At 37.8% G+C, this 14,155-nt stretch overlaps 1 protein-coding gene across 3 annotated transcripts in view; it reads left to right on the top strand.

Annotated features, from left to right (window-relative positions):
- The window catches only part of LOC150083015 (uncharacterized), a 487,383-nt gene that overhangs the window by 96,532 nt on the left and 376,696 nt on the right, over positions 1-14,155 (top strand). For all 3 annotated transcript variants that reach the window (XM_090377743.1, XM_090377741.1, XM_090377742.1), the window contains exon 3: positions 10,870-11,013. In XM_090377743.1, the coding sequence (XP_090233869.1) occupies positions 10,870-11,013 (144 nt within the window). The remainder of the gene's footprint in view (positions 1-10,869; positions 11,014-14,155) is intronic.

The raw sequence follows: 14,155 nt of genomic DNA, 5'->3' as shown, positions 1-14,155 counted from the left end.
TGATCTTGTATACTGCTATTGTGATCATCAGTTTCCTCTTCATCCGAATTTGCTTCTTTCTGAATTGGAATGTCAACATCTTGGACAGGTAATAATTCACGTATTTCAGTTTCTTCATCAATAGTAGTAAAGCTAGAGGAAATCTAAGTCGATGTCCGGAAACCTGGTAATCTAACTTGTTGCTTTTTTCATTTGGTCGCTTTTCATTTTTTTTCTTCTTTTTCTCTATTCATAACCAGAGTCATTTCCTTCCGTCAGACCTCTGAGAAATATTGAAAAAAAAAGTTTTAAATTTAAAATTCATTATTTGTTAATATAATATATGACAAAACGCATTCTTCTATACATTGAACTTTTAGTCTCCTTAGTCTTTGCCATCTCTTTTAGTGTTTACAGAACATTGGCCTTTATTGCCTCAGTCTCTGCCACCCCTTAGTCATTGCCGTCCTGGTTCGGTACACCACTTGCACCACCGGGTTGGTGCAGGTCTGGTCACAACAATTATGTAAATTCTTTAGAAAATTTTTTTTGAATAATTAATGTTTTTTAGAAGTGGTTTTTTTTTTTAATAATAATTAGCAAGAAATAAACAAATACAAATGGAATTTATTTATTCTTTGTTGTAAAAAATTACTATACGAATATATTTACCCCTCAAACAGTGCTGGATTCAGTTTCGGAGAAGGTCTTGCCACTTCCTTTTGTTAAGGATACATATTTTGGGGCCTCACATTAAGTTCTCATCACATCAAAATGCCCTTTAGATAAAAATAAGCATCTGTATATGTCCAATGAAAACACCACCCAACATAAATTCTAGCAATTTTAGATTAATACATTGATTTTACTTTTCACTTGATATTCATATTTTTAACAAATTCAGCCCTGAACTTTTGTTCTTACTTTTTATGTTTCCATCATCTTTTTCTGCTACATAAATCTAATGTTTGTATTTATTCCTCGGGCATTGTATAATGCTTAGCTAAAATGCATCCCAAATTATAAGTTTAACACAAACCATATATTTATCATCGTAATTTTGTTTCATGTGGTTTGTAATTTTTATAAATTGGCCTATATATAAACATAAGTCTATAATGGCTATTTATAATTAATTCATATGCATTATACCAGGATGCAATAAATCCCATTGGCAATGGCACCTAGTAATATTGTATTTACATTTTTTCAAGTTTTTAAGTTTCATAATCTTTATGAAACATGTAACTCGTGCCTATTCAAATGTCTGATGATTACTTGCTTCACTATTATGGAAGCAAACACACAGATAATACACTGAACAGTTTGATAATACTACGCCACAAATCTTGTTGGTTGAATAAACTCTCGCATACAAAATGAACAGAGCCGATTCAACTTTCATTATGATAGTGTGAAAATGAAACTTATTTGAAGAGATATTCCGTTTTAATTATACAGTACAAAATGAACAGAGCCGATTCAACTTTCGTTATGATAATGTGAAAATGAAACTTATTTGAAGAGTTGCTGTTTTAATTATACAGTGCATTAAATAAATGGTATCATAAATTTATGATATTGTTTGTTTTAAATGAAATATTAGTGATGTATTGTGAGTTGGGGCACGGAGCAGCTGGTTCAGCCTTACCAGGGTATTGGTGTTTAATTTCGTTAATTAAAATTTTTAAAGGCGACACAGAAGTAGCAGTATAAAGGGAAAGTATGATGCAATAAAACAAGCTTGTACAGCATCAGCCAAATAAATAAAGCTAACACTTTCATACCACCTTTCTATTCTTTCTATAAGTTTGTCTAGTTCTTCCTTGAATTTATTCAAACAGCCCACCTCTGCTACACCTGATTTCAGTTTGTTCCAACAATAGACTACTACTGGCTGAAGGCAAAAGGCAAATTTCTGTACATCTACCCTGCAACCACAGTTTAAATTTGTGCTCCCTCGTGTGTAGTCTGAACTAGAGGAAGGATTCCATCAGTATTGAGCTCACTCAATCCATTCAAAGCCTTAAATACCTCAATGAGATCTCCTTGTAGGTGCCTTTTCTCCAGGTGCTACAGTTTACAGAACTGAAACCCTTCCTTCTAAGAGTACCTGTTTGTTCCTCTTGCTAATATGCAGTACTGAAGACAAGGCCTGACCATTGCCTTATACAATGGGATAATCACCTTATTCCTGTTAGGAAAATTACTGTATATAATTGACCCAATGAGCTGACTTATCAGCCCATCTCAAGAACTTCATGTCTGACTGAACAATTGCCCACAGGTCATTTTCACTATCCACTTCTGAGTGTGATACCACACAGTTGCTATATTAATCTGTAATTACTGCTCCCCCTATGAAGTACCTTACCTTTGTCTGTATTAAATTTCAATTGACATTTCTCAGTTTCTACCTTCAATTGTTTAGATCTTGTTTGCAGTAGTGCATCCTGATTACTGTGATTAACTACCCCTGCCAATCTTTGTGTCATCTACAAACTCATATTGCCTAATTTGCCTTCATCACTATCATTATTAGCCATATGGTACAAGGATGCCTGAGGCTTTTGCTGCGCCCGGCAAAAAAAAAAAAAAAAAAAAAAAAAAAAAATTCTGAGAGAGAGAGAAAGAAGGAGATCACCAAGAAAGAGAAGAATGATGGTACCAAGCCCATACTCACCAGTGTGAGCCCCTGAGGTTAATAAATATAAAAAAAAAAAACAGTGGGCCCATAACTGAACCCTGGGAGACACTGTCGATAACGTTAGATCGTGAAGAGCAGTGCCCATTAAAACTTCTCTCTGTCCTTTCCTACTCAACCTCTCCTTTATTCATAGCAGAAATTTGCCCTTAATGGCACACTGCTCCAGTTTGTATAGTAGTCTTTTATGTGCAACAGTATCAAAAGCTTTCCTGAAATCTAAGTATATGATATCAGAATATTACTTTTTGCATCCAGTTCCTTCGTTCCTGTGTCATAGCATCTGATCAGATTGGTCAGACAAGAATGCCCCTTAACAAGTATAATAATTTAATCGTTCCCTATGCCTAAAGGCACTGAGTGCACTCTTATAAAATATGAGTATATATTGAATTTTTAAGTTTCATCAAATTCTAAATAAATTTATTTACATAACACTGATTTTATATTTTTATATATTCCATAGTTAGTCTTTGCATTCAGAAATGCCCTCCAATAGCTGTATAAGTTATAATCCATTATCTTTTTTATAAAAACATTTATTAATATTTAATACAAGTCAAATAGTTTTAAAACTTTGATTTGAATTTTAAAAATAGCTATGGAATTTTCAATGGCAAAAAAAAATTAAAAAGAATAAACAGACAACTAATATGAACAAAGATTTCTGCTTCCCCTTATTAATTCTTTTTTTATTTTTTTACTGCTCAAAGCTCTCCCCTCCCCCAATTCAAAACTCCATGGCTAAGGACGAAATTTTTGTGGTTATGATTCTAGAACTATCAGCCATAATTTTAAGTTATGGGTGGGGGGAGTAAAAAAAGGTGTTTTTGTTTAACTTATGTAGTAGTAGTAGTAGTGGCACATGATGCAAGAAAGCAAGTGTAGGAGCTTATGCAGCATCAGCCAAAAAAAAAAAAAAAAAAATCATCACGCCATTCCCTCCAAATGCCTGTCCAGTTCCTCCTTAAATTTATTTAACCTATCAACTTCCACAACGACAGATGGAAGTTTGTTCCAGCAATTAACCACCCGCTGGCTAAAGGCAAATTTCCGCACATCTATTCTACATCTGTCCTTTCTTAATTTGAACTTATGTCCCCGTAGGTTCGTAATCTGAACAAGTGGAAGGATCCCATCAGAATTCAGCGTGCTCAACCCATTCAAGGCCTTATAGACCTCAATCAGATCACCGCGCAGGTGCCTAGTCTCCAGCCACTGCAATTTGCAGAACTTAAGCCTCTCTTGGTAAGAGAATCCCTTCATTCCCCTCACCAATCGTGTTGCTCTTCTCTGTACACGCTCAAGCAAATCTACATCCTTCCTAAAATGAGGCCTCCAGACCTGTACGCAGTACTCAAGGCGTGGCCTGACCATTGCCTTATACAGAGGGACAATCACCTCCTTTTCCCTGCTAGCAAAACTCCTATATATCACCGACAAAACCCCATGACCCGCCCTAGCAGCCTGTCTGCATTGCTCAGAAAACTTCATATCTGACTGCACAATTACTCCCAGGTCTTTTTCATTTTCTACCACCTTAAGTGTAGTACTACACAGTTGGTACGTTTCTCTGGGGTTACTTCTACCCATATGCAGTACTTTGCATTTGTCAAGGTTGAACTTCAGTTGCCACTTCTTAGCCCATCTGCCCAAATTATCTAGATCCTGTTGCAGTAGCACACTGCCATTACTGTCATTAACAACCCTGCCAACCTTTGTGTCATCTGCAAACTTCGACATTAAGCCTGATATACCTTCATCAATATCATTGATAAATACACAAAACAACAGTGGACCCAACACCGAACCCTGTGGGACTCCACTAATAACATTAGTCCATGAAGAGCAGCACCCATTGATTACCACCCTCTGTCTTCTCCCACTTAACCATCCTTTTATCCATTGTAGCAACTTACCCTTAATACCATTCTGCTCCAATTTGTACAGTAGTCTTCCATGCGCAACAGTGTCAAAAGCTTTCCTGAAATCCAAGTATATGATATCAAAATTATTTTTCGCATCCAGTTCCTTTGTGACCACATCATAATAACCAATCAAATTTGTCAGACAAGACTTTCCCTTAACAAACCCATGCTGTGTTTGAATTATTGCTGCAGTCTTGTCTAGATGATCCTGCAATGCATCTTTAACCAGTGACTCCATTATTTTACCCGGAACAGAAGTTAAACTAACTGGTCTGTAATTACTCGTGTCACCCTTCGATCCACCTTTGTGAATTGGGGACACATTTGCACATCTCCAGTCCGTGGGAACCTCCCCTGAGTCCAAGGATGCTCTCATAATTATGGCTAAGGGTTTGCTTAGAAGCTTTGCCGCCTCCTTTAAAATAACTGGATAGATCCCATCCACCCCAGGTGCCTTTCTTATGTTTAACTTCAACAATTTCTCCTCCACTTTGCTCTCAGTTATTACAAAATCATTACGCACACTGCTACAATTTGATAACCTTCTTCCATTTTCAAACTGTAATAATTCCTCACGTGTGAATGTAGATGCAAAATACTCATTCAGTTTGTTTGCTATCTGAGCAGGATCATCAACAGTCGAACCATCGATGTCAAGTGGACCAATCATATTCATCCCCTTCCTTTTAGAGTTTATATAAGTAAAGAAATCCTTGCTGTTTTTCTTAGCATCCTTTGCCAAAGATTTCTCGTAATCCGCCTTCGCCTGCCGAACCTCCTTTGTGACCTGATTACAGACTAGCTTATATCTGCCACAGGCTTCTGCGTCACCTGATAATTTATATGCATCCCATGCATTTTTCTTCTCTGTCACGAGTCTCATTAGTTCATTTGATAACCATTTAGGCCTAAACCTTGAACGATATTTCTTAATCGGTATATAAAGTCTAGTAGCTTCCACGATTAATTCCTTGAATGCTTCCCACTTAGAATTTACTGTTGGTAACATCGTCAGTTGATCCCACTGTACAGAATTTAAAAACTGTCTGAGACCACTGTACTCCCCTTTACGGAAGCAAAAACCCTTTCCTTTACCCCTGACGGTAGTTACCTCTTTGAGTAAATCCCACTTCAGCACACTGTGATCACTGCCACCTAGTGGTTCCTTTATCTGCAAATTCTTAATACACGAATGATCACTGCTGATAACCAGATCAAGAGTGTTACTTGCTCTGGTTGCCTCTCGAACATGCTGCTGCAGAAAACAATCATCCAATAAATCCACAAAAGTCTGACTGGTGTGTGAGTGACCAACCCACAAGTTCCAGTCAATATCTGGGAAGTTAAAATCTCCCATTATAAGACATTCAGATAAAATCTATGTCATGTAGAACCATCTCTATAATTCTGTTACTGTAATTCAGGAACACTGTGTATATATAATTAAACTTCTTTGTGTTTAGCTGTCCATCAATGTTATTACTTTTACTTGATTTTGAGATTAAAAAAAAAAAAAAAAAAAATTTAATATTCACATCTCTTTTCATTATTGATTTCTTGCATGTTCATGAGGTTCCCACCTCAGGATTGGTCCTAGAGTTCTGGAGACTTGGGTATGAGAATTAATATTTGGGAGGAAAAGATAGCAAGGATGGAGTTCTCCTTGCCTGGAATGAAGGCCTCTTTGGGATTTGGGACTTCTTTAGTATTAATGGCCACTTTGTGCAAGAAAGCTTATGGCTTATGCTGCACCAGCCAAAAAAAAAAAAAATAATAAAATAATAAAATAAAATAACAAAAAATACATAAAATAATAAGAATAAAAACAAACTAAAAATAATAAGAAGAAAATTAAAAAAAATAATAATAAAAATTAATAAGAGAAAAGGAAATGGACAATCTATGCATTTCCCTTCCTCCCTTAGGTAATTATCTAGCTGACCTTTGAATTTCCATAGACTGTCAGCCTCTACCACCCACGTAAGTAACTTATTCCAGTAATTTATAACTCGCTGGCTAAAATAAAACTTCCTGCAATCCAAACTAAACAGTTCCCCCCCCTCCCATAACTTGAAATTATGGCCCCTATTTCTAGAATCATAACCATGAAAATTTTGTCCTTATTCATTTTGCATATGCCTCTGAGCCTTAAACACCTCAATCAAGTCTCCTCTACGGTGCTTAGTTTTCCAAGCTCTGTAACCCAATATTCAAAGTCTTTCCTCATATGGATGCCCTTTTGCCTATTTCACCAGGCGATTACCTGTCTTTGGACCCTTTCAAGAAGAACAATGTCTTTCTTTAGGTGTCCATACTTGAACACAGTATTCCAAGTGTAGTATAACAATAGCCTTATATAATGGGATTATGATGTCCTTATTTCTACTAGCGATTGTTCGATAAATCATTGATAGGACACCATGGGCCTTCCTTGCAACCAGTCTACAATGCTCGGAGAACTTCATATCTGACTGTATCGTAATACCCAAGCCCCTTTCCTCCACTACTGGCTTTAGTTCAACTCTGCCAAGTGTGTATAAGTTATTTTGTGGTTACTGTTCCTCACGTGCAATACCTTATACTTTTATACTTTGCTGGATTAAAGCATAGCTGCCAGTTTTCTGACCATCTTTGAAGTCTATCTAGGTCATTCTGAAGAAGCTCTGCTTGGTGGCAATCATTAACTACTCTACCAATCTTTACATCATCTGCAAATTTAGACATCACGACCCCTATCCCTTCATCAATGTCATTTATGAAAATCAAAAACAACAAATGGTCCTAATACTGATCCTTGGGGAACCCCACTTCTTACATCAACACAATCTGAGGAATAACCATTTATCACAACCCTCTTCCTCCTGCCCTAAAGCTACCTTGCTATCCATCTAAGGATTTTCTCTGTGATTTCAACCTCTTCCAGCTTGTAAAGTAACCGCTCATGTGGGACTGAGTCAAATGCTTTGCTGAAATCCAAATAAACAATGTCGATACTCAGCATATAATTTATATGCGAGTATCCTTCAGAATTCCATTTCTATCTAAGTGATTCTAGAATTATGAGAGCATCACTGGACTCTGGAGTCCAGTGATGCTCTCATAATTAGCCTCAATGGTTCAATGCACTCACTTGCCACCTCCTTTAAGATTATAGGGTAATTGCTATCAACCCCAGGAGCCTTACTGGCCTGTAGGTTCAAAAAGTTATTTTTCATTAAATAAACATGTGAAATTTTAACATCATTCTTTACATTTTTTTCAACTTCACTCCCAGAATTTCTCATTGACGTCAAGGGTTTTTCTTATGTAAATATAGATGCCAAGTAACTGTTGAGTTCATTTGCGACTTCAGCTGGGGTATCTAATACTATCCCACGTCCATTACATAAGAGTCCAATCTGTTTGTCCTTCTCTTTGCATTTATATATGTGAAGAATTCCTTATCCCCCTCCTTTGCTCTCTTTTCCAGCAATTTCTCATAATCTGCCTTCGCCAGCCTAACCTTTTCAGTGGCATTATTACAGATCAATTTGTAGCTGTTATAGGTTTCAGTACTATTTATTGCTCTTTAACTTTTCCATGCTGTCTTTTTCTGCTCGAGTAATTTGGCAACTTCATTATTCATCCAACTTGGAATCTCCTCATGGAGTTTTTTTTTTTTTTTTAATGGTATATAAGCATTCAAGGTTTCTGTAATTAATGTTTTAAAGATATACCATAATTCAGTTGTATTCGCTCTCTGTGAGATGTCTACCCAATTAATAGATGCCATGTTAGCACCTTAAGGCATCGTAATTTCCTTTCCTGAAATTATAACCCATTCCTTTGCCTTTAACTACTGCTACCTCTCTCTTCATCATCCACTGTAGAACTCCGTGATCACTTCTTGCTACTGGTTCCTCAGCCCTATTATGTCATTGGGTTCATGGGTGATGATGAGGTCTAGAGTATTCTTTTCCTCAGTACTTTCCCTGACAGTTGATACAAATAACAATCATCTAGTTGATTTAAAAATTTTCCCCCATGTGGAGTTTCTTTCCCATTTGCTCAAATTGAAATTGCCCTTAATAAGACATTCACACTTACTTGCCTATTCCATTTGCATTTAGTGGCTCTCATCATAATCTTCTCATTCACCTGGCCTGTAGATTACTCTAACTCTCATTATGCCTTTGCTTCCAACTACTTCACACCATACAGATTCTATACTAGCATGCGAAACGTCTGAATGCGGGAAAGCTTTAGTCGCACTCAGGCCACTTTTGATAAGAAGCGTGACCTCACTGCCCCTTCTATCTTACCTGTCCTTCCTAAATACATTATACATACCATACTGAAACTCATCATCCCTTATCTCCGGGTGCCACCATTTTTCTGTAAGCCCTATTATGTCAGCATTACTTGTCCTAACCAGCAGTTCGAATTCACTCATTTTATTGATGACACTTCTGACATTACTATATAAACAATTAAGACTTAGTGTTGTTGTATAGTTAACTTCCCTGACACACCCCTTAAAGTTACTTAAGCTCGCTTCCCTGGCATTTGCTACCCGCTCATTTGAAATGCTTTTGCCCTCAGAACATCTTGCTACTATATTCTGTTGTGGTAACAAATAAATACTCTTGAGGTATGTGCAAGAGTTAATTTGACAAATACTATCAGATAAACACGTATCTATATTACCCTTGTCCCCCCAACTAGCAGTTTTCCTGAACCTTTAAGGTATCGTCAATAATACTGGCAAAAACCTTTGCACCACCTTTGTTTAAATGTATCCTGTCTCTACAAAACAGATTCCTTCTACCTACAAGTGCAGGCCAAGCTGATAGAAATTTCCCCCCAAAAGCCTTGCAGATACCTTCAAGTCTTGAGTTAATCCACAAGGATTTCAGCATATAATTTCTCCTATCGACCTTAGGCAGAATTGCAGACACATAACATAGACATTGTGACCTAACCCGCAGCATTTTTTCAGCATAGTCCTATATTTGTCTAACAAATTGTCAGATTGTGTATGCTTAATGTCATTAGTCCCCACATAAATAATAATAATCTCTTTTGCTCCCTTAAAATCTGAGAGTCTGTTGGTGACATCATTTATAGTTGCTCCTGGCAGACATACCCTGGTTCTAGTCCACCTATCCTTATTATAAAAAGTATTTCCTATTTCCCTGACAATGGAGTCTCCTAATAGAACTAAGTCCTTTTGAACCAGAGTAGTTTTCACTTGGTTATTCTGTTCTGGGGCCCAAATTGGAAGCTCATCACTTGGTAGGTTGATAGTCTTGAGTCTGAGCTCCCAGTTACATTATTCTTGAGGGCAAGCATTTGTTTTTTTTTTCAGTGGCTCAAATTGTTCTAGCAATGCACCAGATTGTAACTTGAGATCAGTGCACTTCTTACAATGGTGACAAAGAAAATAATCTCCAAGTGAGCTAGGATTATCTACTAGGTCGACCTTGGAATACATGCCACAGGTTCTGCAAAGGATAAAATCACGACTCACCCTGAAATCGCCATTGGCTATTTCCATGAGTAATGGCCCTCTCATGAAGTGATCAAGGCTGATCTTGACTTTAGCCTGGGCAGGGGTGCCTTTCACCTACTGCCCCCCCACCCCAAAGAACCTGCTGTAACACTTATGTAGGCATTGTTTCATATGTGTTAAAAAATTACTATATACTTTAATTTTTTTAAGTGCATTTTTAAGTATACTGGTGTGTGCATGTGCTGCTCTCTAATGTGTTGAGACACTGCACCTCTGGGAAGTAACAGTTAATTCCAGAGGTTATATTAAAGGTAGACTTATGGTAGTACTATTTAAATGTTGGATATAAAAGTCATACACATTCGGTAATAAGTAGATGTAACAGAATGAGATGAGTAAAAGACCTAGATCTCTCACAAGCAGTGTGATAATAAGTTGTCATATTTCATTCACTTGAGAGTAGAAAGAGTGGGACACCAAAAATCACCTGTTGGAATTATCATATACGAATGGAAAACAGAAGGTAATGCAATCATTTCCATCTCCAAGATTCTGTATCTTTTTGGCTAACATTGTGGTTATTCAGGTACAATAGGCATGCTGTTATATTCATCAGTTTTTTTTCCACTACAAGAAAATCAGCTTTTACCATATATCTCACGACAAAAATTGCTCAGTTTGTGTTCTTATTTAGTCATTAAAGAGTTTTGTTTGCCCATGATTCTAAGTTGTTTGTTTAATCAGTACTTGTATTCTTATTGTTATAGGAGCAAGCTTTCCTTACTTGGGTAGCATGTTTTCAAATTCCTTGCCAACAGCAGCAACGTTGCCGCCACCATCACCATTTCGAGCTCCTCCAGCATCTGTACCAAGCTTAAGGCAATTCTGGCCACCTACTCCTCCTCCTGATGGTGAGTTCTGGAGTTACTATTTTTCCTTTAGTAAAAAGTAAATATCATTATTTACTTAGTTTGAGAAAGGAAATTACTTTTTAACCATCAAAATTTATATTGAGTTTTAAATTTGAAAGCCCATTTTAGCCTACGTGATTAAACTATGAATATTGTTGCTAGATTTTTTGTGTAATAAAGAATAGAAAACTTGTTATTTTTAGACTTTAAGCAAACAAAATTTCAAGAATTTTCTTCAAAATGGTGACACCTAGCTTTTATACAGTTCTTCAGTTTTTCAGGTCACTCATCTATCACAGTATTTATTTATTATTAAAAAAAAAACTCTTCCCATTTCACCCATCCAGTCACTCCAAATGTTTGTCTAGTTCAACCTTAAATTTATTTAAGATATCAACTTCCCTTTGGTTGGAGATTCCAACCAAATCTCAGTCTGGGAATATTGTAGCAGACTAATGCACCAGTACTACATTTGAAGCAAAAGGAATCATATAGTGAATAATTAGGACAACTGAGGTTGAATCAACTGATAATCAGGATTCTGTCAGAAAAAGTACTGTATTTCCCCATGTATAAGACGCACCTTTTTTCGAAAAATTTGGGGTCTAAAAACTGAGTGCATCTTATACAGTGGTTATAGATTTTTTTTACTTGCATTTCCCGCTTGTTGTCTTTACGCTCATTGTTTTGCACTTGTTACTGGTATATTAGGTTGCGTTTGCCACGTTCTGCCCGAAATGGCTCAGAAAAGATTTTCGTACAGCGCTGAATTTAAGTTAAAAGTGATCCAGGTTTGCAAAAGTGAATGGAAATCGTGCTGCTGAACGTAAGTTTGGTATTCCTCTAACTGAGAAAACAATCAGAGACTGGCTATGGGAAGAAAAAACCCTACTGAAAACGCCACGGCAGAAGAAGGCCATTAGAGGCAAGTCAGCAAAATGGCCTGATTTAGAGACAGAATTGGAGATATGGATTGAGGAGCAAAGGACAATTGGAATTCCTGTGTCCACAAAGATGGTTCAGCATGAGGCAAGAAGAACTGCTGATGAAAAAGAAGTTACTGATTTCAAAGGACACAATTGGTGCTTCACGTTCATGAAACGGAATGGACTAAGCATGCGTACGTGCACTAGACTTGCCAAAAAGATGCCTGCCTGAAAGCTATGAGCAGAAGGTCCTTGAATTTCATCGTTTTGTAATTCAATGTCGGAAGACACATCAGTTTGAGTTGGGACAGATTGCAAATACGGACAAAGTCCCTTTTCAATTTGATGTCCAAATTGAAAAGTAACAGAACTGTTGATAAGAAGGGGGTAAAAACTAACTGGGAAGGCAAGTGGACATGAAAAGAGCCATTATACAGTTGTTCTAGCTTGTTGTGCCGACGGAACCAAGCTGCCCCCATGCTGATTTTCAAACGCAAAACAATGCCAAAAGAAGACATTCCTCGAGGAGTGATTGTCCACGTTCATGACAAGGGTTGGATGGATCAGGATGGGATGAAGATCTGGTTTGAGAAAGTTTGGAGCAGGAGACCAGGTGGGCTCTTACACAAACCTGCCCTATTGGTGCTTGATCAGTTCAGGGCACACACATAAAAAATACAAAGAAGATTGCTGCAGAGCAAAAAACAAAACTTGCCGCCATACCTGGAGGCTTGACATCCCAGCTCCAACCACTTGATATCAGCATTAACAAACTCTTCAAAGCTGCCATGAGAAACGAATGGAACCAATGGATGAAGTCTTCTGGGGACAATTTGACACCAGCAGGAAGAGTGAAGAAACCAACTATAGGAGAAGTTTGTACCTGGGTGAAAAGATCCTGGGATAATATCAAGATTGAGATCGTTGTCAAGTCATTTAAGAAGTGTGGCATTTCAAATGCCATAGATGGAACTGAGGACGAGGCAATATATGAAGACAGTGATTCGTCATCAGACACAAATGAGGACAAGCTAATGGATGAGAGTTTTGACAGTGATGAGTTGTATGAATTTTACGATGAATAAAACTTGAGTTCAATTACTTTATGTAATACATTTTTTTTTTTTCAAATTTCGGGCCCGAAAATTAAGGTGCATCTTATACACGGGGAAATACGGTAAGTGGGGGGTTGCCTGTCCATAAGTGGAAGTGGACATTATTGAGATTGGAACTGAGGGCATGTATATTTGTCAAATGAATGAGGAAGCATTTGTGAGGTTTAGATCATTTTGCAGATAAGTTTGTTCTATTAGTTTGAATATTCATGATGTATTCAGTGGTAAAGAAAAGGTGTTTTATGAAGTCATGAAATTTTTGGATGTGGCATACACATGGCAAGAATATACTCGGTTCCTTGACGTAAAATGGCCTCAACAGTGCCCTCCACATACACACTACTCAGCCTCCCTGGAACTGTCCAGCAGAGGAGAAGTGTAAAGTATGTTGATGTCAAATAGCACCAGGGGTTTCTCCCATCTCTCTGCATTGCTTTCATTGTGGATGTACCAATTTCCTGGTAAAGGCAGAGATATAAAAGTGTATGGACCTTGAGTTTGTGCAGTGTCATGTACCGTTGTTCTTCCAGCCGTTTAGCTGCTGGATCCCTACTGAGGCCCAACGTTGCCCCACTTTCACCCCGTGGAGACAGACCAGGAACCCAGTAGACTTAGATTTACTCTGGGATGTAATTGGATAAGGTGGAGATTTTGGGTGAAAGGCACGATTTAGGAATGATTAAATTTCGACATATAGGACATACGCTTGAGTATAGATAGTGAGGGAGAGATTTAAGGTTGGGGAAAAGTAGAAGAATTGGGCAATAGGAAGATGTCCCCAGGTAGTCAGTGGGGCATTCTCATGCCCCACCAGAAGAAAGAGGGTCGGCAGGGAGAGGACAGGATGTCTTCTCCCACTGGAGTAAGGGATTTAAAAGTGAATTGAGTCAGGGCACTTGGTTCAGCTCGCCAACAAGGCGTCTGGCAGCTAAGCTGTGTGGTCTTGGTCAATGTCATTCGGGTCACAGGGTCCAGTCCAGGGATTTGATCATTCGTGCAGCTGTAGTTCCATGTCTGTGTTTCAATTAAGATGTAGGTTTGTTCATTGCGAAAGTGCAGTCAGGGTCACTTTTATCTTGTCTTCTTCCCTTATCTTTCTCG

Source organism: Mastigoproctus giganteus, chromosome 7 (assembly GCF_048544385.1).
Source record: "Mastigoproctus giganteus isolate SK-2022 chromosome 7, ASM4854438v1, whole genome shotgun sequence".
NCBI lineage: Eukaryota > Metazoa > Arthropoda > Arachnida > Uropygi > Thelyphonidae > Mastigoproctus > Mastigoproctus giganteus.
The sequence above is the reverse complement of the archived record's forward strand: the minus strand, read 5'-3'. Positions and strand labels throughout refer to the sequence as shown.